Below are 25,001 nucleotides of genomic sequence, written 5' to 3'. Positions count from 1 at the left end.
AATCTCTCAGCATTTGCTTGTCTGTAAAGGATTTTATTTCTCCTTCACTTATGAAGCTTATTTTGGCTGGATATGAAATTCTGGGCTGAAAATTCTTTTCTTTAAGAATGTTGAATATTGACCTCCACTCTCTTCTGGCTTTTAGAGTTTCTGCCGAGAGATCCGCTGTTAGTCTGATGGGCTTCCCTTTGTGGGTAACCTGACCTTTCTCTCTGGCTGCCCTTAACATTTTTTCCTTCATTTCAACTTTGGTGAATCTGACAATCATGTGTCTTGGAGTTGGTCTTCTCGAGGAGTATCTTTGTGGCGTTCTCTGTATTTCCTGAATCTGAATGTTGGCCTGCCTTGCTAGATTTGGGAAGTTCTCCTGGATCCTACTCTGGGGAAGTATCCTGCAGAGTGTTTTCCAGCTTGGTTCCATTCTCCCTGTCACTTTCAGGTACACCAATCAGACATAGATTTGGTCTTTTCACATAGTCCCATATTTCTTGGAGGCTTTGTTCATTTCTTTTTATTCTTTTTCCTCTAAACTTCTCTTCTCACTTCATTTCATTCATTTGATATTCCATCATTGATACCCTGTCTTCCAGTTGATCGAATTGGCTGCTGAGGCTTGTGCATTCATCATGTAGTTCTCGTGCCATGGTTTTCAGCTCCATCAGGTCCTTTAAGGACTTCTCTGCATTGGTTATTCTAGTTAGCCATTCGTCTAATCTTTTTTCAAGGTTTTTAACTTCTTTGCCATGGGTTCAAACTTCCTCCTTTAGCTCGGAGAAGTTTGATCTTCTGAAGCCTTCTTCTCTCAACTTGTCAAAGTCATTCTCCATCCAGCTTTGTTCCATTGCTGGTGAGGAGCTGCATTCCTTTGGAGGAGGAGAGGCACTCTGATTTTTAGAATTTTCAGTTTTTCTGCTCTGTTCTTTCCCCATCTTTGTGGTTTTATCTATCTTTGGTCTTTGATGATGGTGATGTACAGATGGGGTTTTGGTGTGGATGTCCTTTCTGTTTGTTAGTTTTCCTTCTAACAGTCAGGAACCTCAGCTGCAGGTCTGTTGGAGTTTGCTGGAGGTCCATTCCAGCCCTGTTTGCCTGGGTATCAGCAGTGGAGGCTGCAGAACAGCAAATATTGGTGAACAGCAAATGTTGCTGCCTGATTGTTCCTCTGGAAGTTTTGTCTCAGAGGAGTACCTGGCCATGTGACGTGTCAGTCTGCCCCTACTGGGGGGTGCCTCCCAGTTAGGCTACTCAGGGGTCAGGGACCCACTTGAGGAGGCAGTCTGTCTGTTCTCAGATCTCAAGCTGTGTGCTGGGAGAACCACTACTCTCTTCAAAGCTGTCAGACGGGGACATTTAAGTCTGCAGAGGTTTCTGCTGCCTTTTGTTTAGCTATGCCCTGCCCCCGGAGGTGGAGTCTACAGAGGCAGGCAGTCAGGCCTCCTTGAGCTGCAGTGGGCTCCACCCAGTTCGAGCTTCCCAGCCACTTTGTTTACCTACTCAAGCCTCAGCAATGGTGGGCACCCCTCTCCCAGCCTCGCTGCCACCTTGCAGTTTGATCTCAGACTGCTGTGCTAGCAATGAGTGAGGCTTGATGGGCATAGGACCCTCTGAGCCAGGCATGGGATATAAGCTCCTGGTGTGCCATTTGCTGAGACTGTCGGAAAAGTGCAGTATTAGGGTGGGAGTGACACGATTTTCCAGGTGCCATCTGTCACCCCTTTCCTTGGCTAGGAAAGGGAATTCCCTGACCCCTTGCACTTCCTGGGTGAGGCAATGCTTCGCCCTGCTTCGGCTCACGCTCTGTGCACTGCACCCACTGTCCCGCACCCACTGTCTGATAAACCCCAGTGAGATGAACCCGGTACCTCAGTTGGAAATGAAGAAATCGTTCGTCTTCTGCATCATTCACGCTGGGAGCTGTAGACTGGAGCTGTTCCTATTCAGCCATCTTGGCTCGGGACCAGAGAACTTCGTATTTCTTACAGCAGCTCCTAAGTGTTATGTTTTGTTGCAGATCCGCCAGATATTCCTGATGAAGTAACCTGTGTCATTTATGAATATTCAGGCAACATGACTTGCACCTGGAATGCTGGGAAGCTCACCTACATGGACACAAAATACGTGGTACATGTGAAGAGGTAGGTCACTTCCTCACGGCTTCATATAAGCAGTTCCACCCCAGTTCAGTCAGAGCTCTGCCTCCAGCAGAGATCCAAGAAATCAGCCTCAAACATTAAATATATACCCTGATTTATCCCTTATTTCCTACTTATGATCAGTGAAACTACCAAATCCCTTTTCAAGCCATTAATATTTTCACTCTGGCAGGCAAAGTGCTCTATGATCTTTCTGTCCTTTTTATTCATTAGTAGGTAACTGGTAGCAGGCGCCTAATGGTGGTACAGCCTAGCACAGTTTTAAGCCATTGCTTAGGACGGGCACAGTGGCTCACACCTGTAATCCCACACTTTGGGAGGCCAAGGTGGGCGAATAACCTGAGGTCAAGAGTTTGAGACCAGCCTGGCCAACATGGTGAAACCTGGTTTCTACTGAAAATACAAAAATTAGCCAGGCATGTGGCGGGCATCTGTAATTCCAGCTGCTCAGGAGGCTAAGGCAGGAGAATTGCTTGAACCCAGGAGGCAGAGGTTGCAGTGAGCCGAGACTGCGCCACTGCACTCTAGCCTGGGCGACAGAACAAGACTCCATCTCAAAAAATAAAATAAAATAATAAATTACTGCTTAAATCCCTGCTCTATTCTTCTTCTAGGGTTTCAACAACTTAATTTCCCTGAATTGCTATTATTTTTAATCTTTAAATGGGCCTAAAAATAAAACCTAACACACAGGTTTGTTCTAATTAATTATGTGGAATTTGGCTTTTAAAGTGTATATAATTATGCCATGTTACCACTAAATTCATGGAAGCTATTGTTAATAATGACCCTCAGATCTTAAATTTAGTGTCTACATAGCTGATCAACTTTCCTGTTTGCCTTATACGAAGGGGGTTTTCAGGACAAAGGATTTTCAGTTTTAAAACCTGGAAAGTTGTGGGCAAACTAGGACAAGTTGCTTACCTTATCCGTGTTTCTTGTTTTGTTTAGTTTATTAAAAAATAAAATTCCAGGCCAGGCATAGTGGCTCATGCCTGTAATCCCAGCACTTTGGGAGACTGAGGCTGGTGGATCACCCGAGGTCAGGAGTTCAAGATCAGCCTGGCCAACATGGTGAAACCCCATCTCTACTAAAAATACAAAAATTAGCTGGGCGTGGTGGTGGGCGCCTGTAATCCCAGCTACTCAGGAGGCTGAAGCAGGGAGAATTGCTTGAACCCAGGAGGCAGAGGTTGCAGTGAGCTGAGATCACGCCACCGCACTCCAGCCTGGGCAAAAGAGCGAGACTCCATCTCAAAAATAATAATAAATAAAATAAAATAAGATGCCGGCTGGGCGCGGTGGCTCCCGCCTGTAATCCCACACTTTGGGAGGCTGGGGCGGGTGCATCACCTGAGATCAGGAATTTGAAATGAGCCTGGCCAACATGGTGAAACCCCGTCTCTACTAAAAATGCAAAAATTAGCCAGGTGTGGTGGCACACACTTGTAATCCCAGCTACTGGGGAGGCCGAGACAGGAGAATTGCTTGAACTCAGGAGATGGGAGTTTGCAGTGAGCCAAGATCGTGCCATTGCACTCCAGCCTGGGCAACAAGAGGGAAACTCCATCTCAAAAAATAAATAAAATAAATAAAATAAAATAAAATAAAATAAAATAAAATAAGCCTTCTGTGGTGTTGTTGAAGTATGCTTTTTTTTTTCTGTCACTAATTCTTAAAAATTTCACTAACCATTTTGTAAAGCATTTATTGGACCCTTACTGTTTGCCAAGCACTGGGCCAAGAGCTTTATAAATGCTGCCTCATTTAATACCCTATACAACCATGTGAAGCCCTGGGATCGTACAAATGCTTATATCCTCCTAAAATTCATATGTTGAAACAAACTCCCAATGCAATAGTAACAAGAGTTGGGGCCTTTGAAGTGAGATTAGGTCATGAGGGTAAAGCCCTCATGGATGGAATTATTGCCCTTCCATAAGAGGCCTGAAAGAGAGCTTGTTTGCCCTTCTACCCTGTGAGGACACAACCAGAAGGTGCTGTCTGTAAAGCAGAGTGAGCCCTCACCAGACACTGAATCTGCTGATGCCTTGATCTCGGACTTCCAAGCCTCCAGAACTGTAAACAATAAATTTCTGTTGTTTATAAATTGCCTAGTCTAAGATATTTGTATGGCAGCTCAAAGAGACTAAGACAGCTGCATACAATTATTTTTCCCATTTGTATAGACAAGGGAACTGAGACTTAGTGAGGTCAGGTAATGTATCCAGGACCACACAGCTGCAGAGAAGGAGAGGTGGAATTTGAACATAGGTTGCCTGACTGTCTTCTCAACTTATTTTCTGCTGAAGGTGTGTGGAGGACCAGATCGCAGGGCATATTTAAGATATTCTACTCAGTTCTCATCATTATGGAAGGGAATAACCTTCTTTTTTAAAAAAAATCTTTTTATTTATTTATAGGGTTTTTGTTTTGTTTTGTTTTTGTTTTTGTTTTTGTTTTTGAGCCACGGTCTCTGTCGCCCAGGCTGGAGTGCAGTGGCACAATCTCAGCTCACTGCAACCTCTGCCTCCTGGGTTTCAAGCAATTCTCCCAGCCACCAAGCCTGGTCTCTATGGAAGAGAATAACCTAATCTTGCTCTCTCTCTCCACTTTTTGGATACTCAGAATAATTTTGATTAAGTGAAACCTAAAAAGAAACACCTCATCAGTCAAGAAAGTCCATGTAGAAACTAGACAGATTTTATGAACACATTGCCAGGCCTAGAGTTACCAGCTACATGCCATGGGCAAGAGGCGTACACCTTTCATTCTGAACAGGAGTTAAACAGAGGCATATTCTGGTACCAAAGAGGTGATGAAAACTCTGATATCAGGGATGGGTGGAATTGATTGAAGAGATGCAATATGCTAAGTACTGTGCTCTGTACTTCATGTGCATGACATCTTCAATTCTCAACTTAACCTTGTGAGGGAACTATCGTTATTGTTCCCATTTTACAGATGGCTTGGGGAGCTCACATTACCTCTCCAAAGTCACTTGACTAAGAAGTAAAGGAGCAGGGATTCTAACAGGGATTTCTCTGGCTACACCACTGGAGACTAAACCTCTACCCCTTCCTATAGGGTAAAGTAGAAAAGCCATGAGAGCAAGACAATTAGAGTCTCATTGCTAAGTCAACTTTAGGAATGTGAAGGTGAGGGCAGTATGGCAGCAAACTTTGCACTTCAAGCACACAGAAAAACCAGGCAGTGCCAGATTGACAGAGACAGCCTAGTGTCTTGAGGATCTTCACTATCTCCCAGAACCTGGAAGGATCTCCTGAACTGCTTATCCTGGTTGTTTGGTTAATTCATTCTTTCTTTTGTTTTTAATATAAACCTTTATTAAGTATAATTCATCTACCATACAATTCACCTTAAAGTATATCATTCCTTGAGTTTTAGCACCCATCACTACAATCAATATTGAACATTTTCATCATGCCCAAAAAAATCACATCCACCCATCACTACAATCAATATTGAACATTTTCATCATGCCAAAAAAAAAAAAATCACATCCATGAGCAGTCACTTCCTATTTCCCCTCAATCTTCCCAGTCTATGGCAACCACTATTTGCTTTCTGTTTCTGTTGATTTGCCTACACTGGACACTTCATGTAAAAGGAATCATATAATATGTGGTCTTTTGTGACTGGCTTCTTTCATTTAGTATAATGTCTTCAAGGTTATCTATGGTGTAACATGTATCAGCACTTTATTCCTTTCTTTTTTTTTTTTTTTTTTTTGAGATGGAGTCTTACTCTGTCGCCCAGGCTGGAGTGCAATGGTGTGATCTCGGCTCACTACAACCTCTGCCTGCTGGGTTCAAGTGATTCTCCTGTCTCAGCCTCCTGAGTAGCTGGGATTACAGGTGCACGCCACCACGCCCAGCCGATTTTTTTTGTATTTTAGTAGAGACTGGGTTTCACCATGTTGCCCAGGCTGGTATGGAACTCCTGAGCTCAGGCAACCATCCTGCCTTGGCCTCCCAAAGTGCTAGGATTACAGGCATAAGCCAACACGCCTGGCCCTTTATTCCTTTTTTTAATAATGTTCCATTATTTGGAACACATTTTATTTATTTATTCCTTGGTTGATGAACTTTTTGGTTGTTTCCACTTTTCAGATATTATGAATTATTCTTCTATTAATATTTGTGTACACGTTTTGTGTAGACATATTTTTATTTCTCTTGGGCATATATTTAGGAATAGAATTCCTGGGTCTCTTGGTAACTCTATGTTTAATCTTTTGTTCAACTGCCATAATGTTTTCCAAAGCAGCCACACCATTTTACATTCCCAACAACAGTGTATAAGGGTTCCAGTATCTCCACATTCTTGCCAACCTTTGTTTTTATCTTGGTTATTGCCATCCTAGTGGATGCAGGTTAATTCTTTCAAGCCTGACTTACCTGCCTTCTGAGGTTCCTGATAGTAAAACTGCATTGCAAATTCCAGACAGATGAACCACAATTTGAAAAAATATATTTGTTGGATACAATTTTAAACTTGCTAACCCCCACCTAATTTCCTATTTAGTATCATAAAAATATTTTCTGAATATTTTATATGACTATATTATATATTTCTTTTAAAATCCTTTAATGTGTTCAAAATTATGTATGTTTACATTTATTTACACATGACTTTTGAGGAACACATTCACTTTATAAAGTAAGGAATATTTGTAGTAGTTATGAATACTAAGATTGTTCTCAGTACTCAAAAAGTCACTCTGAAAGTATTAAGAATGAGTTTACTAAAGAGAATGCTTTCAGAAATATTCATTGGGAAGAGCATGGGCTTTAGAGTTTTAGATTTAATTTCCAGTTCTGAAACTTACCAGTCAGGTGTCTTTTATGATACAAATATCAGAAAACTCAAGTGCTGGCCAGGCGCAGTGGCACACGCTTGTAATCCCAGCACTTTGGGAGGCTGAGGCAGATGGATCACTTGAGGTCTGGAGTTCAAGACCAGCCTGGCCAATATGGTGAAACCCCATCTGTACTAAGAATACAAAAATTAGCAGGGCATGTAATCCCAGCTACTTGGGAGGCTGAGGCAGGAGAATCGCTTGAACCTGGGAGGTGAAGGTTGCAGTGAGCTGAGTTCATGCCATTGCACTCCAGCCTGGGCTACAGAGTGAGACTCCATCTCAAAAAACAAAAAAATAAAAAATAAAAATAAAAAAACTCAAGTGCAGTCACTTAAATAGACATGGACTTATTTATATCAGGTCATAATTATATGTAGTAACAGATGGCATGATAATTCAGTAATACCCCAGGGATCTAGGCTCTTTTCCTCTTTCTACTCTGCCATCTTCAGTGTGTTGACCTTAATCTTCAGATGCTGTATCTCCAGGCTTCTTATCCAAGTTCCAGGCAGGAAAAGTGGTAAAGAGCAAAGGAGTTCCTCCTGTGGACTTCCACCTACACTGAGTTGGCCACAACAGTGTCACATGTCTACTCTGTCTGGATGGGAACCTGGCAGAAGGGCATTGTAAATGGAGTTGGATACCGTCATCCAACAGTATCTGCCATAGTTGCTAGCTGTGTAATCTTAGAAGAGTTATTTAGCCTTGCTGAGCCTCAGCCTCCTGTGAAATGAGGATAATTAATGCCACAAAGCTTATAAAAAAGCAAATTATAGGAAGTGACTTGCATATAGGAAATGCTTAGAATTAAGTACAACACAAAATGATGTCTTAGTCCCTTCAGGTGACTATGACAAAGCACCTAGACTGCGTAATTTGTAAAAAACAGAAATTCGTTGCTCACAGTTCTGGAGGCTAGGAAGTCCCAGATCAAGTGTCAACAGATTTTGAAGGTCTGTTCTTCATAGATGGTGACTTCTATATGTTCTCACATAGTAGAAGGGGCCAGGCAGCTCCCTTCAACCTCTTTTATAGGGGCACTAAATTGATTCATGAGGGAAAAGCCCTCATGACCTAACCACTTTCTAAAGGCCCCACCTCTTAATACTATTACATTGGGGTTTAAGTTTCAACATGTAAATTTTGAGGGTACACTAATATTCAGACTATAGCAAAGGATATTATAATATTATGGCCTAAGGGAAACCTGACCGATTTGATTGAGGGAAATATTAATGTAAAGCCATAAAAATTATTATTTATAGGATATTATAGATAATTTTATTCATATATTTTTAAGTAATACAATAATTTTGGAAAAATCTAGAAAGAGATGTTGCATGTGCTCTAATAGAAAGACTTATTTTTTGTATGTCAATAGTACATTTATTCATTCAAACTAGAATGTAGGCTTAATGTGGGCAAGAATTTTTGTTTGATTTTTTCATTGCTATGTTGATTGAATCTAGAATGGGGCCTGACACATAGTAAATGCTCAATAAATATTTGTTGAGTAATTATTCTAGTTGATAACTAGAAATAGACGTTTCCTGAATCTCCCCTTCACTGTCTAGTTAAGTAATAATATAAGGTCATATATATTTTATAAATTATTTTTCCCATCTTCTTTCTTAAAATCCAACAATAAACTATAACCAAACTCTGATAAACCTAACCAAGTTCTGAATTGATGGAGGCCAGATTAATGGGATTTTATTACATTCTAAAAAGGACATAAAAGATATAAAAGGTTAGCATAAAAGTGAATGTTCTCCTCTAGAAAAGTCAAAGGACTAACTTATAAATATAGACAGAAAAGGAAACAAACACCTATTTATCTAATGATTAGTTACAAACAAACTAATGAGTTGAAAAAAATTAGAGAAGAGGGCTGGGCGCAGTGGCTCATGCCTGTAATCCCAGCACTTTGGGAGGCTGAGGCAGGTGGATTGCTTGAGCTCAGGAGTTTGAGACCAACCTGGGCAACATGGCGAAAAATACAAAAAATATAAAAATTTCTACAAAAAATACAAAAATTAGCCAGGCGTGTTGGCGGGTGCCTGGAGTCCAAGCTACTTGGGAAGATGGCTTGAACCCAGGAGGCAGAGGTTGCAGTGAGCCACTGTACTCCAGCCTGGGCGACTTAGCCAGACCCTGTCTCAAAAAAAAAGAAAGAAAAGAGCAAGTCAATTTCCCTAACTACCAGAAAAAATCTTTCCCTCAAGGAGAAAGCTGACTTATAATGAATGTTGTGGTCGAGGCAGTATTATGTTTAAAGGAGCTCTTCTAAACGTTCAGTTATTAGGGTATTTTCCACATTGGTAACTGGGCAGAGATCAGCATGTGCAAGGTTTCACTTCTAACTCATGTGGTTCAGTTTTCCAGTAAAATCACACGTAGAGAGAAGCTTTTTACCTGAGACCACCTACTCGTTTCTCCAGTTGCAGAAAGGCAGTGTTTCCCCTATGGCAACATAGGTGCCATCACGGGCCTCCTCATGTTGGGGTGAAGTTGTAAAGTAGAATTTTGTCTGTTTTGCTTCAAGAGCTTTCTTTCTTCCCAGCTCCTTTGCGGTGGCCTCACCAGACAGAGCCTCCTGGCTGTTCACATACCTTCTTTTACCTCCTGTATTTTGCTGTTTCAAAGGGTAATGATAGGGGAAAAAAAAAAAAACAAAAAACCTGTGCTAATAACCATCTCCCTACTGTAGTCCCACTATCTTCAGCAATTTCATGTAAATATATTTTTTATTTATCTTGGAAACACTGGTAATGTCTGGCTCAGTGTATTCTACTCCATAAATATTTGTTGAATAAAAATGCATGAATGATAGCCCTGCATTCTGTTCCATTCAAGTCATCTTAGCAAATATTTATTTAGCATTTGATGGTTTCCTGGAATTGTATTAAACTGTAGATATTTTAAAAAAAGAGATCATCTCTGTGCATGAAAAGCTCATAAACAGTTTAGAATAACATCAATGTTGGGATTTTCATGCACCGTAGAAGACCAATAAGGCAAATGTTTTCAGATGCAGTATCATGTTAGAGCCCTTAAATTCAGCGGCCTACTCTGCTAATTCATAAGGCCTGTTTGTTTTTGCCACAGCTTCTCTACATGCATATTTTTAATAACCAGAAAGAGTTCTTAGGTGTGATTCCAAATACTATTTTTAAGGCTACGTTAGGTTTCAGTAATTCCTTTAGGACTCAAAATGTAGTTTATATTTTAGAATCCATTTCCTCACTGATTATGAGCCCAGAGAGCTAATTGTGGCTGGAGACAAACAGAACCTTGCTGACTGATACTGCTTTATATTCATGACCACTAACCTCAACTGGGCCCAGAGAGCCACACAGTAATCCTACTACATTTCACTAGCCAAGTCACTGTCTTGCTAAGCCAGGTCATTGCTTCATTACTTTTTCTGTCATCTCTCCTCTCCAGTATCTTCCCTTCCTCACTCTCAATTGAAGACCTGCTTCCTACTCTCCTGAGAAAACAGAAGCAATGAGAAATACCACAGCCTCCTCATTGACTAATGCATTGACATCTGTACCCATATAGTTGATCTTTCCTGCTATTGCTATGGATGAATTACCATTGCCCTAAGGTCAACTCTCCACTTGGGTACTAGATCTTATCCTGCCTGCCTACTGGAGGACACTGCTCCAAAACTTTCCTCTCTTCCTTCTGCATTGTCATTGTCTCTGTCTTTACTGGATCATTCCCATTGGCTTTTAAGCATGTTGTAGCCTTTGCCCTTTTGAAAAATATAACCCTCCCTTTGTTCCTGACCTCTACCACCCAATTTCTCTGTTTCTTTTTATGAAAAAAAATCAAAAGAGTTGTCTGCACTGTCTGTCTCTATTTTCTCTCTTCTCTTTTATCTAGTTTAGTCATGTTTTATGTCCTCACCACTCCACTGAAACAGCTCCTATCAAAGTCACTGATGATTTCCCCACTGCCAAATTGAATGGCTTATTCTCAGTCTTTATCTTACTTATGAAACATTTACTATCCGAGCATTTAATGTAGCTCTTCACTTTCTCCTTTTGGCTTCCAGGACAGGACTCCCTTTTGCTGCTCCTCCCACCTTCCTGGAAACTTTATCTCAGTCTCTTTTGCTGATTCATCTTCATTTCAGATAAATTCATAGTGACCCAGAGCTCTATATTTTGTCAGCCCAAAAAAAGACACTAGGGAAGATTATCTTCAAATTTGTTGGGTTTACTTGAGAATATAAATAAGGATTATAATACAGAATGCATGACATGGCAAGCCAGCAGTGCATTTGGTGAGGGAAAGGATAAAGGGAAGATTTTGTTACCAAAAAGGAATATATGTGAGCTATTTAGGAACAGAGTTCATTAGTTCCAGAGGCTCAAAGCCAGAGTGATTGTCATTTAATAAGTGGAGATGTATTACTGGGTAAGCGGTCTTCCAAAAACATCTTATCTGGATTACTGCAGTCCTAAAGAATGTCTAGTGATAAACCTTATCAAAGCAGGGGATGAATGAAAGGTTTTTAGAAAGTCCTTGGGAACAGTTCTTATCTCAGACATGTAAGCATGGGCCTCCTCTCCTTCAGGCCTTTCTTGCCCTATTTTTCTGGGTCTGACAAAAGTGATTTCATCCTGGTATGTGCAACTTTCACACCTAGGACCTTTTATTATCACTATTTACAGTCATTACCTAAAGGATAGCCTTCAAATTTGTGGTTTAAAATTCCTCAATGTATATCTGTGTCTAAATATCTACACCGAATACAGCTGCCATGTTTCTAACCTGTCATTCAAGGTATCTTGAAGTTAACATTTTCAAAACCAAACACCCAGTTTCCTCTCCCCAGACTTGCATTTTCCATTTCAGTAAATGGCAACTCTATCCTTTGCATTATTCAGGTCAAAATCAGGTAGATTCTCCTGGATTCCTCTCTATTATGGCCTTCATCTAATTGATCAGCAAAACCTTCTGGCTCCATCTTTTAAAATGACCTCACCACCTACACTGCAATCCAAGCCAGATCATCTCTCACTTGGGAGTACAAGAACTTCTAACTGGTCCACTCGCTTCCTCCAGCGTCCCTTACTCATGAGTTTTCACAGTAATCCTTTTCACATGCACCTCAGGCCATGTCGCCCTTCTGCTCATGAACCTCCCATTTCATTCAGAGATCAAAGCCAGAGTCCCTCAAGGACTCTATGTGACCTTGCAAGTCTTCTAAACTTTCCCCTCTTCCAAAACTCTCTGATTTCATCTTTAATCCCTTTCCTAGTAAAACCTCACTGACCTCCTTGCTGCTCTTTGAACAGGCCAAGCAAGGTCCTGCCTCAGGGCCTTTGCATGTTACCTAGAATGCTCTTCCTCCAGAGAGCCACAGGGTTTCCTTATTGCCCTAATGTCACCCTCTCAGATAAGACTTTCCTCATCTCTCTAAAAAACAAAAACCTTAAAACCCACCCCTACTCTCAGAACTGCCTAACCTTTTTACTCCACTTTAGTTTTCTTCTGAACATTACTCACCATACATAGATCAGATTCTATATTTATTTGTTTCCACCAAAATGTGTGCTTCATGACAGTTGGGACTTTATCTGTTTTGTTCATTGTAGCCCCAATATCTAAAAATATACTTGGAATATAGTCAGTGTTAAATAAATATTTATTGAATGAGTGATTAAATGAATGAAAGACACTATTTACCATTATCAACATAAATCTGCAATGTTTTTTGAAAATCTATAAATTACAACTATATCTAGGTGCTCAGGGAACATCAGAAAAATATGAATTATACTAACTCCCTTCACAAATCATCTGTCATGTATTAGCCCATGAAAAAAAGAAATAGAAATAAGATATTCAAAAACTTTGTAATATACAGTTATGTAAAAGATAGAGGAAAAACCAAAGTGTTGTTCTCCTTTCTACTCTCAACAGCACTCCTGACACGAAATGTGGGAAGATTTTCCCCACACACCAATCAATTCTCCTGCAGACATCAGCTAGATGTCCTCTAATTTAATTCAATTCTGACTCTGTCTACCTGGAGGTAGCATCAGATCCCACAGCTAAAGGCTCAGTCCCACAAGACTCAACCCTATTTTAAATGTCAATCACAAGCCCCAGGTCATGACCTGTGCTTTTGACCAACCGGCTAAAAATTGGGGTTTCCACGATACACTTCTCAGGTTTGATTAACTTGCTAGAGTGTCTCATAGAACTCAGGAAAACACTTTACTTATATTTATCCATTTATTATAAAGAACATAACAAAGGCTACAGATGAACAGCCAGATGGAAGAGATGCATGGGGCAAAGCATGCGGGAACACCACCCTGCAGGCATCCTCATATGTTCAGAGATCTGGAAGCTCCCTGAACCCAGTCCTTTTGGGTTCTTATGGAGGCTTCATTACATAAGCATGATTCATCATATCATTGGCCATTGGGGATCATTCAGCCCTTCTCTCTTCCCAGGAGATGGGGGTGGGTAAAGGGCAAGGGGGTTGGGGGGACTGAAAGTTTCAATCTTCTCATCACATTGTTGGTTCCCCTGGCAACCAGCCCCTACCCTGAGCCTATCCAGGAGCCCCCAGCCATCAGCCATCTCATTAGCACTTTGGAGATTCCAAGGGTTTTAGGAGCTGTGTGCTGGGAACCAGACAGAGACCAAATATATATTTCTTATTATGTCACAATATCACAAGTCCTATATAAAAATAACCCAAAGGTGTAATTAGTCATTATTATCAGATTCTTCAATTAAAACAGTGCTTTGTGGTCTAGGTGCTAATATGGGGTAGACTTTAAAAGCAGAATTAAATTACTTAGTAACTATGGTTACTGTCAGTTTGAAAATACATTTCCATTTTGACTTGTGGTCTCAGTATGTGTGGTAAAAGAATTAGCCACAAACCAATGAAGAACATATAATGTGGTTTTCTCTAACGGGAAAATATTCAAAGATGTCCTACTTACCACTTACACATAGTTGCCATTTTCTTGTTTTCACATTTGAATTCTTACTTAGCATGAGGTTGACATACCTTATAACAAGTTCTCTGTTAAGGTATTTACGTTTCATCTTATTTCAGAAAGAATATAAGGTAACTATGTAAACATCTCAATTTAACGGCATAATTTAACTTAAGATACAGTGATTTAAGAGAAATTTTACTGGTAAGAAATATAGCAATTTTAAAAGTTTCATTTGTATTCTTTAGAATGTGTCAAAGTCACATGTCATAAATATCTTCTTTTTTTATTTAAATGGACACATAGTCTCACTCTGTCATCCAGGCTGGAGTGCAGTGGTGCAATGTTGGCTCACTGCAGCCTCCATCTCCTGGGCTCAGGCAATCCTCAGCTTCCTGAGTAGCTGGGAGGACAGGTGCCCGCCACCACACCTGGCTAATTTTTGTATTTTTAGTAGAGACAGGGTTTCACCACGTTGGCCAGGCTAGTCTCAAACTCCTGACCTCAAGTGATCTGCCTGCCTCAGCCTCCCAAAGTGCTGGGATTACAGGTGTGAGCCACCATGCCTGGCCTCAGCCAGTATCTCTTAATTCAGAATAATTGTTGTTTAATGAGTCCTTCATTAGGTGGGAAGCCATCTACTCTGTTTCTTATTTAATTTACTCATGATAACAACAACGTTATCATTCCTATACTGAGGATGAGTAAACTGAGCTGTATAGAGCTTAAGTAACTTGCTCCAAGTCTTACAACTTATCAAGGGGCAGAGCTGGAATTTGAAGGTAGGTCTGTCTCTAAAACCCAAGCCCTGTGATTTTAGTCGCCATGACATACCCTCCTAGTCCTCTCATGGTGTTCATAGTGATCTCACGCTGGTATGAGGAAAGAGGTAACACAGAAAAAATGCACTGGAACCGAAAAACCTGAGCTGAACAGGAGGAGTTGCTCCTCACCCCTCCAATGACTATCAGCCTTAGAGAGATTCCTTGACCACTTGCTGAGGTTGTCTTGTTCTGATAGTAGCAATAAGTTTATATAAATTATATAAAATATAGAATTTCTATAGTACTTAGATGCACACATCTGTTTATTGCTTGGTATTAATAGCATAAGGCTGGTTCCTTTTCTCTGCGTCTCAGCAAGCACATTTCTTGGATTCCAAAAGATGTAAGTGGCTAGCAAGTTTAATCCTGGTGGGATATTTTGGGGCTAGAAAAATTTAGGAGTTGCTGAAAAGATATATAGTAGTAACAGGACTTGGTGGAGCCTTGGTGGAGGGACAGTGATTTTTAAGCTTTATCTTCTCCACAAATCCAATCAAGGCAGTCCCCTGAGAGAGAGAGCAGTTGATGGTATTAGATTTAAAAAATCAGGTTAGAGTCTGCCTCAACAGCACAAACAGTGTAACTGGAACAAGACAAAGAAGATGGCATGACCCCTGATCAAGGACGGCATGCAAATTTGTGAAGTATTTCCATTTGATACAAATAAGAATGTATATGGCTGAGCACGGTGGCTCATGCTTGTAATCCTCACGTGGGAGGATCCCTTGAGGCCAAGAGTTTGAGAACAGCCTGGGCAACATAGCGAGGCTGCATCTCTTAAAAAAAAATTATTTTAAATAAAAAAATTATTTAGGCCTGGTGGCACATGCCTGCGATCCCAGCTACTCAGGAGGCTGAGGTGGGAGGATCACTTGAGCCCAGAAAGTCAAGGCTGCAGTGAGTTATGATTTGTGCCACTGCACTCAAACCTGGGTGACAGAGTGAGACCCTGTCTCTAAAAAATAGAATAAAATAAGAATGTAGGCTACTTGGCTTTCCAGCATTGTTCAGATTTCAAGGTTACTTTCCTTCTAAAGTAGTATATCTATATCAAGTTAAGTTTCATGATGTAATGCAATTAACTTAGGAGTCTGAAAGTCATAAACCAAACAGGTAACAAAGACCTAGACCATTGCCATAGCTATCAAAACAGGGAAAAAAGATAACATAAGAAAATAATATTTTAATGCTTAAAAAAATGCTTAACCTTCTTTAGTAATTGGTTGGCTCTTAAAGGTGACGAAGAGAAAATTGTTAAAAATGGCAAACTGAGAAAGGTGGACCGCATGCCTTTGACAACAATGAAGATACTGGCAAGAAGTGCTGATTTGCATGGAAAGATAATTTAGTTGTCAGTTTTCTATAGTTCTGGTTCCAGTCAGACATCCAAATGAAGCTCCCAGTGAGGGCACAGGTATGTGTGAGACACACATGTGAAATAGCAGGTGAAGCTGAGAAGGGAGTGAGCCCAGAAAAAGGGGTCAGGGAAAAGGCAAACACCAGGGCTGACCTTCAATGTGAGTGAACTCAGACAGTAGGGAGAGAAACCCAGGTGGAAGGCTGGAGGGGGACATGTCACTAAGTAGGTGTGAGAGAGGAAGGCCCTCTAACCCAGAAGACGGCTTTGGGTAGCAAGGAAGTGAGAATTATAACCAATCAAGAGGGATAAATGCTTAAATGAGGATTCAGAGGACTTCACCTTGTAAAGGACACCATTTTAAAAGAGCAGTTTCAAGGAAAAGTAAAGGCAAAGATCACAATAAAAGGACTAAAGACCAAATGGGAATAAGTTGGATGTAGTTACTAAGGAGGTAGAAAATCTGAGAAGCTTAAGAACATGAAATAATGGAGTAGGTAGTTCAAGGGGCTCAAGAAATGGGAACTGAGGAAATTCTAGTGAAAATACTTCCATGTTACAAATGAATCTGATTACAGATTATGTTGTGTTTTGGAGTCTGAGGGGGGCCCTATTCATCTCTGCAGAAGAATGAGTGAACAAGGGGTGGGACAAGAGGCTAGGAGATTTGAGGACACTCCTGTGTTAGTCCATTCTTGCCTTGCTATAAAGAAATATCTAGACCAGGTGTGGTGGCTCACACCTGTAATCCCTGAACTTTGGGAGGCCAAGGCAAGAGGATCACTTGAGCTCAGAGCTCGAGGCTGGCCTGGGCAATGTGGCAAAACCCTGTCTCTACAAAAAATTAGCTGAGAGTGGTGGTGCATGCCTGTAGTCCCAGCTACTCAGGAGGCTGAGATGGGAGGACCTCCTGAGCCTGGGAGGTCAAGACTGCAGTGAGCTGTGGCCACACCACTGCACTCCAGCCTGGGTGACAGAGTGAGACCCTGTCATTAAAAAAAAAAAAAAAAAAAAAAAAAGAAAAGAAAAGAAAAGAAATACCTGAGGCTCAGTAATTTATGAAGAAAAGAGTTTTATTTCAGCTCACAGTTCTGCAGGCTGTCCAGGAAGATCGTGAACAAGATAGAGGGAGGGGGGATATGCCACACTCTTTAAAATGACCAGATCTGCCTGAACTCAGAGGGAGAAGTCACTCATTACTGCCAGGAGGGCAGCAAGCCATTCATGAAGGGTCTGCCCCACAAGTCCTCACCTCCAACACTGGTGATTACATTTCAACATGAGATTTGGAGAGGATGAGGGTGGAAACAATATCAAATCTCTTCACAGAAATCAGAGGAGCAAAGAAGCATTCTCCAGCACTCCTTTCGCCACTGCCTCCAACCCTTGTCCACTAAAAACATCATGTGATTATTTAGGGGTAGAGATTTAAAAACAGAGGCTCAAACATTCTGTCCAAAGCCAGTGAAAACAATTTGAAACTCTGGCATTAACAGATATCATTCGGAATTCTACCAAGTTTATTGGGCTACTTGGAGATTCTCATTCAATTATAAATGCTTAGATAAATATGCTTTGAAATGATACTTAATAGCCCTCTCTATTCCCCTGTTCTAAACTAGATCTTTCCTCTTTATCTTTTCCATCCTCTTCCACAGTGCATGACTCCCTTTCCCCTCATCAAACCTGTCATTAGGTCCAGTCAGTTCTACACTCAAAATCCTTCATGGGTTGGGCGAGGTGGCTCATGCCTATAATCCCAGCACTTTGGGAGGCCAAGACGGGCAGATTGCTTGAGTTCAAGAATTGGAGACTAGCCTGGGTATCATGGGAAAACCCCATGTCTACACAAAATACAAAAATTAATTGGGCATGGTAGTACGTGCCTGTGGTCCCGGCTACTCAGGAGGCTGGGGTGGGAGGATCACTCGAGCCCAGGAGGTCAAGGTTGCAGTGAGCCAAGATGGCCCCACTGCATGCCAGCCTGGGTGACAGAGCCAGACCCTGTCTCAAAATCCTTCATATCCACCCCCATTGGCTTCCACCTACTTCAGACTAATAATCCAATTCTGGATTATTGTATAGCCTTTTGATTTTTCCACTACCACCACTTTCATTTCCCACAAATCCTCCATAAAGGTGCTAGACAGTCCCAGAGACCCTCAAAATAGTGTGAATCTCACTATATGCACTCACTTTCTATCACTTACATGATACAGTCCTGATCCATCAGTAGCTCATGGAAGGTCTTCTGACAGGCTTGCTCCACTACAAGTTTCTTCTTGCATTTTCAGGATCCAGGCTATTGCACTTGTTGAACCTTCTCAGAAATGTCATGTTATTTCATGTATTTGTTTCAGAACATGCTGGTTGTCTCTGTCCAGGAGGTTGGCCTTCCCCTACCCCATTGCGATCTCTCACCCCATCCTGACTCCTCCCCACCACTGCATCCTCACCCTATATCCTGATAGAAATGTCTGACTTCACAGTCCTTGCACTGAACCAAAATGCAGTGCTCTTTTCCAAAGGCAGCTATTCTGGCTATTCCAAGCTATATCCAGTGCCAACTTCCCTAACAGGCACAGTAGGCATGGTGGCTAGGGCCCACAATAATTTTAGGAGTCCATGAAAATGTTTAATTTTACTTAAAATCAGAAGAGAAAAATAACTGTTATGTTCATGTATATGCATGTATATGGCATGCATATGTATACATCTATGTATATGTGTGTATATTTTTGTGTATTTTATATATTTATATAATATGTACGCTCATTGTTTTTTTAATGGAGGAAAGGATCCATGAAGGCAGAAGTGTTCAGGGCCCATTGAAGTCATACTGTGGCCCTTGTCAGATTTGAATTTATTTTTTAAAATTGTGAAAATAAAATCAATTTTGAAATATTTTTCAGTAAAAGGTTGCATGTTTGAAAGCAGGCTTAAAAAGTTAGCATTTTTGTCCAGGCACAGTGGCTCATGCCTGTAATCCTAGCACTTTAGAAGGCTGAAATGCACGGATTGCTTGAGTCCAGGAGTTCGAGACCAGCCTGAGCAACACAGCAAGACCCTGTCTCTACTGTTTAGAAAATTAAATTTTAATTTTTTGTTTTTGTTTTTGTTTTTGAGACGGAGTCTCGGCTCACTGCAAGCTCCGCCTCCCGGGTTCATGACATTCTCCTGCCTCAGCCTCCCCAGTAGCTGGGACTACAGGGGCCTGCCACCACGCCCGGCTAATTTCTTTTTGTATTTTTGGTAGAGACGGGGTTTCACCGTGTTAGTCAGGATAGTCTCGATCTCCTGACCTTGTGATCTGCCCGCCTCGGCCTCCCAAAGTGCTGGGATTACAGGCGTGAGCCATAAATTCTAATTTTTTTAAAAAAGGTAACATTTTAAAAATCTGGAATAATTAATTCAAACTTTTTTTCTTTTTCTTTTTTTGAGACAGAGTCTCACTCTGTTGCCCAGGCTGGAGTGAATGGCGTGACCGTGGCTCACTGCAGCCTCTGCCTCCCGGGTTCCAGCAATTCTCCTTTCGCAGCCTCCCAAGTAACTGGGATTACAGGCACATGCCACCAATTTTTGTATTTTTTTAATAGAGACAGGGTTTCACCATGTTGGCCAGGCTGGTCTCGAACTCCTGACCTCAGGTGATCCAACCCCTTTGGTCTCCCAAAATGCTAGGATTACAGGTGTGAGCCACCATGCCCGGCCATTTAATTCAAACTAAATACAATTTATGATTATCTTTTTTTTTGTTTTAAGTTTAGAGACAGAAGAAGAGCAACAGTATCTCACCTCAAGCTATATTAACATCTCCACTGATTCATTACAAGGTGGCAAGAAGTACTTGGTTTGGGTCCAAGCAGCAAACGCACTAGGCATGGAAGAATCAAAGCAACTGCAAATTTACCTGGATGATATAGGTAAAGAATAAGAAATTCTGTAATGTCTTTAATAATAACCAGTTTGTGCTGACCTAGTCAAATGAGGTCTAGATCTGAAAGAAGTTCCCCTAAAGTTCCTGCAGAGCATGATAAAAGAAACAGAAATTACCCATAATTCTACCTGCCCAAGACAACTTAGAGATGAGTAGTGCTGCTGCCATTTTGTTGTATATCCTTCCAGTCTTATTTCTAAATTGTTGTATGTGGCTGGGCCTGGTGACTCACGCCTGTAATCCCAGCATTTTGGGAGGTCGAGGTGGGTGATCACTTGAGGTCAGGATTTGGAGACCAACCTGGTTAACATGGTGAAACCCTGTCTCTACTAAAAGTACAAAAAAAAATTAGCCAGGCATGGTGGCGGGCACCTGTAGTCCCAGCTACTCAGGAGGCTGAGGCAGAATTGCTTGAATCTAGGAGGCAGAGGTTGCAGTGAGCCAAGATTGTGCCACTGTACTCCAGCCTGGGTGACAGAGCAAAACTCTGTCTTAAAAAAAAAAAAAAAAAAAAAAAATCCATGTATGTGTTTTTACAAATATTTATTGGAAACTTCTTATTTTCAAGCATTGTTCTAAAGGCTAGAGTGAATAAGATAGACAAGGTGCCTGCCCTGAAATAACTTACAATCTACTAGGGAAGGCAAAAAAAAAAAAAAAACAAAAAAAAAAACACAATGATCATGATAAAGTTTGTTGAGTCTTATGTTGTGAAAAGTACAGCATGCTAAATTCTTATACTCTATACACTACTTGGGGACTTATGTAAGGTTTTTTTGTTTGTTTGTTTTTATTTTGAAAAGTTTTACAAAATACATAGAAAATTGCAGAGAATTATGTAGACCTCTCTATGTTCATCAGCCAGATTTAACAAACATTAATAGTTTTTGTTTCAGATATTTTATACCCTGACTTTTTATACTTATATATTAGTAATAAACATTTCTATTAATTTAATCTATAGTTTTATTTTTAATGTTGTCTGAATATATAGTAGTTTAATCCCTATTGTTGGAGATTAACACTGTTTTCAGTTTTTAACCATATAAACTATATTGCCATGAACAACTCTGTGGCTGAATTTTAGCATAGTTTTTGATTGTTTCCTTAAGATAAATTCCAGCAAGTAATTACCCTTGAGCCTTTTACAACTACATCCAAGTCCTAACACCACAATTCAGCCAAATGACACCAAGTCTGAATCATCCTCTCTTTGCAGATCCCAGTACCAATGATTCCTGTTGTTATAATTAAAGATATTTCAATAAGCTAACATTTATTGAGCACTTTCTTATGTGCTAACTACTTTTTCTTTTTTTGAGGCAGAGTCTCACTCTGTGGCCCAGGCTGGAGTGCAATTGCACGATCTCGGCTCACTTCATCCTCCACCTCCTGGCTTCAAGCAATTCTCATGCCTCAGCCTCCCTAGTAACTGGGACTACAGTTGTGTGCCACCACACCCAGCTGATGTATATTGCCACAGAGTTGTTCATGGCAATATAGATTTTTGTATTTTTAGTAGAGATGGGATTTTGCTATGTTGGCCAGGCTGGTCTCAAACTCCTGAGTTCAGGCAATCCTCCCACCTCAGCCTCCCAAAGTGTTAGGATTACAGGCGTGAGCCACTGCCAGCTAACAGCTTTTCACATACATTATTTAACCCTCATATCAACCCTATTTTGTAGATGAGATTATAATTTATATATTAGAAAACTGAGGTTTGATGGCATTAAAAAATTTGAGATCACAGAGGTAGGGAACATTTAATTCAGGGGATCCTCCTGCCTTAGCCTCTCGAGTAGCTGGGATGACAGGCCACAGGCCACAGTGCCTGGCTAATTTTTTTAAATCTCTTTTAGAGACAGAGTCTCATTTTGTTGCCCAAACTTGTCTCGAACTCTTTGGCTCAAGCGATCCTCCTGCCTTGGCCTCACAAAATGCTGGGATTTCAGGCGTGAGCCACCATGACTGGCCTGAATATTAGATTTGAAAACACACTCTGTTGAATATGATGATGGACAATTATTCCATTTTATTGTATATCCTTGGAGTTACAGTTCTCTTGACTATGCTCTACACATTTTTGTAAATTTACATTTTGAGGTAGAATGCAGTAATATACCCTTTTCTTATAATAGATGCCCCTCAATAAATTAATGATGTTTAAGAGCTATCATGACCAGTATCATTTTAGCAGTGCAATTTTTAGGAACTAAATAATAATAATAATACTTTTATTATTATTACCATTCTGATCTTAATATCATTGCATCAATTTATTTAGCACCTTCTGTGTTCCAGACACCTCTCATGCACATCACGTTTCATTCTGGAAACAACCATACATGATACTACTGTCCCCATTTTACAGATGAAGAAAGTGATAAAATAATTTGCGCAAAGTCACTTAGCTAGTAATGAGGAAAGCCAGATTTCATCCCAGACATGCTGACTTGCCATAGTTTACCACCATCCCACCTCCCACAAAGGAAAAAATCCCATCTGGCCTCTACTTCCAGACTGACTTCTCACACTGGGAACTAGGAGTTTGGAGTTGTGGTTCCTTTTCCTTCTTCTCCTTCTTTCTCTTTCCCTCCTCCTGTTCCTCCACCTCCTCCTCCTCCACCTCTTCCTCCCCTTTTGTCTCTATTCCTTTCCTTGCCTTTTCATTATCCCAGAATGTACTCAGAAATTCAGGTTGAAAAATACAGATTAATTGTATAGGAGGCCCCAGCCAACAAAACCACCAGATTATTAACAGATGAGCCATCTTCATGAGTAACACTTTAAGAATGAGACAACACAAATTAGATAAATGAACTGTTCTATGCCACTGAGAACAGAAGACTGTCCTGGGAACAATTTCCACATAGCAGCTACGGGCTGGGCTTTAATTACATTAGGAGGTTATGCTGAATGGCAGCGCAGAGTTAGTAGCACAGTAACACTTGCCAAAAAAGCATATGAGAGGAATGCTTTTAACTTCTCTTGTAGGGAAATAAATTCGGGTACAGAAATTGCTGTGCTTTCTGCCTGCCATTTTGAATATTAATTCTCCCCATTATATAAATATGGATAAATATGTGTTGGAAAGATGCTAAAAGGCTATAATCTCGCTTTTATTTCAATACGAGTAGAATTTAAAAATATGACATCTATAATAAAATTGATACTTTTTTTTTTCTTTTTTTGAGACGGAGTCTCGCTCTGTCCCCTAGGCTGGAGTACAGTGGCGCGATCTCGGCTCACTGCAAGCTCCGCCTCCCGGGTTCACGCCATTCTCCTGCCTCAGCCTCCCGAGTAGCTGGGACTACAGGCGCCAGCCACCTCGCCCCGCTAATTTTTTGTATTTTTAGTAGAGATGGGGTTTCACCATGTTAGCCAGGATGGTCCCGATCTCCTGACCTCATGATCGGCCCGCCTCGACCTCCTGATACTTTTTTAAAATGTAAGATCTGGTGGAAATATGTGAAACCTAATCAGTAAGAATAAAAATTCAACATCTGAGTCTTGTGTAACAAACTAAATATTCAAGTATGTATTATATAATAAATGCCAGTTTGCAAAAATATGAATTCATTCAAACTTAAAGACTTAAATCTGGATTGCACTGACCTGCTTTATGCTGTGATTCTTACTGTGCTATCTGCATTTCTCATAAGACTAAACAGATTTTTACTTTCTCCTCAGAATAATTCTTTTGCCAAAAGGGTCCTAGAATGCTTGTGCTGCTATAACAATGGCCAAGCCGAACTCAGAGGTGGAGGTGGGTGACAGGAGGAGGTGGGAAATTTATGGCCTTGAGGGTGCTTAAAATGGTCCTAAGCAATTTCAGAGCCCCAGGGATCCACGCCCTTGACTCTAGAATCTCAATACTGATTTTTTTTTTTTTTCAGGGTTGGGGTTGGGCAGAGTCTTGCTCTGTTACCCAGGCTGGAGTGCAGTGGCATGATCTCAGCTCACTGCAACCTCTACTTCTTGGATTCAAGTGATTCTTGTGCTTCAGCCTCCCAAGTAGCTGGGATTACAGGCATCTGCCACAACACTTGGCTAAGTTTTGTATTTTTAGTAGAGACAGGTGTTTCGCTATGTTGGCCAGGCTGGTCTTGAACTCCTGACCTCAAATGATCTGCCCACCTAGGCCTCCCCAAAGTGTTGGGATTACAGGTGTGAGCCACTGCATCCAGCCTGAATACTGATTCTTATTACAAGAAGCTTGCACTAGCAAAAGGAAATCAGCTACGGAATTCAGATGATAAAGGTTGAGTACAGTAAACTTGTTAACTAAATTAAAGCTGCTGCTACTTCTACACCAGGTGTAGCCCCCAAAATTTTATTAGAGGACTGTGTTACTAGACAGCAAATCCTTAATTTTTATTTTTCTCTGTAAATCATCTACCTTTGCACATAATTTTAGATAATAATAGTATAATAGTCATTGTAGTAAAACAATAATTTTCTTAAAGAAAGTTTTATAAACCTAGAATAAATGAAAATAAACTAATTCATAGAGAATATTAACCTGTAATAGTGGTCTCTAAAACCACGCCTACAGGCCCTTGAGTTCTTTGTTAAATAGTCATAGGTTTTCATTGTTCCTTAGGGGAGAAATGGAAAGTGTTAATGATTCTATTCTGTTCAGACAAAACAAACTTACAAGTATTTACACAGTTTAGAAACATAGAGATTCCAACTATATACCTCCTACTATAACAAAACAACTAATAAAATAACCAATCAGAATTTCAGTTCCTTCTGTGAAGGTTATTATTATAGAACATGCCAACAATTTACAAAGCCTTAGAGTCTTATGAGATCCGCTTTCTTCAAATAAAATTTCAAGGAAGGACAGATTTATTTTAAAG

General features: G+C 40.6%; 1 protein-coding gene and 1 non-coding gene across 6 annotated transcripts in view; both read left to right on the top strand.

Moving 5' to 3' along the window:
• Positions 1 to 25,001, top strand: part of IL23R (interleukin 23 receptor) — a 166,076-nt gene that overhangs the window by 41,863 nt on the left and 99,212 nt on the right. For all 5 annotated transcript variants that reach the window (XR_008626633.2, XR_008626634.2, XR_008626632.2 and 2 more), the window contains exons 4-5: positions 2,012 to 2,135; positions 19,962 to 20,122. Coding sequence is in view for 2 of the 5 variants with exons in the window: in XM_055117522.2 (XP_054973497.1) it covers positions 2,012 to 2,135; positions 19,962 to 20,122 (285 nt within the window). In the remaining 3 variants the exon portion in view is untranslated. The remainder of the gene's footprint in view (positions 1 to 2,011; positions 2,136 to 19,961; positions 20,123 to 25,001) is intronic.
• On the top strand, positions 15,398 to 15,501 carry LOC112438374 (U6 spliceosomal RNA). The gene has a single exon (XR_003026809.1). It is a non-coding gene; the product is annotated as a U6 spliceosomal RNA (small nuclear RNA).

The sequence above is a fragment of the Pan paniscus genome, chromosome 1 (genome assembly GCF_029289425.2).
Source record: "Pan paniscus chromosome 1, NHGRI_mPanPan1-v2.0_pri, whole genome shotgun sequence".
Classification (NCBI taxonomy): Eukaryota; Metazoa; Chordata; class Mammalia; order Primates; family Hominidae; genus Pan; species Pan paniscus.
This window is presented reverse-complemented; position numbering and strand designations above follow the sequence as displayed.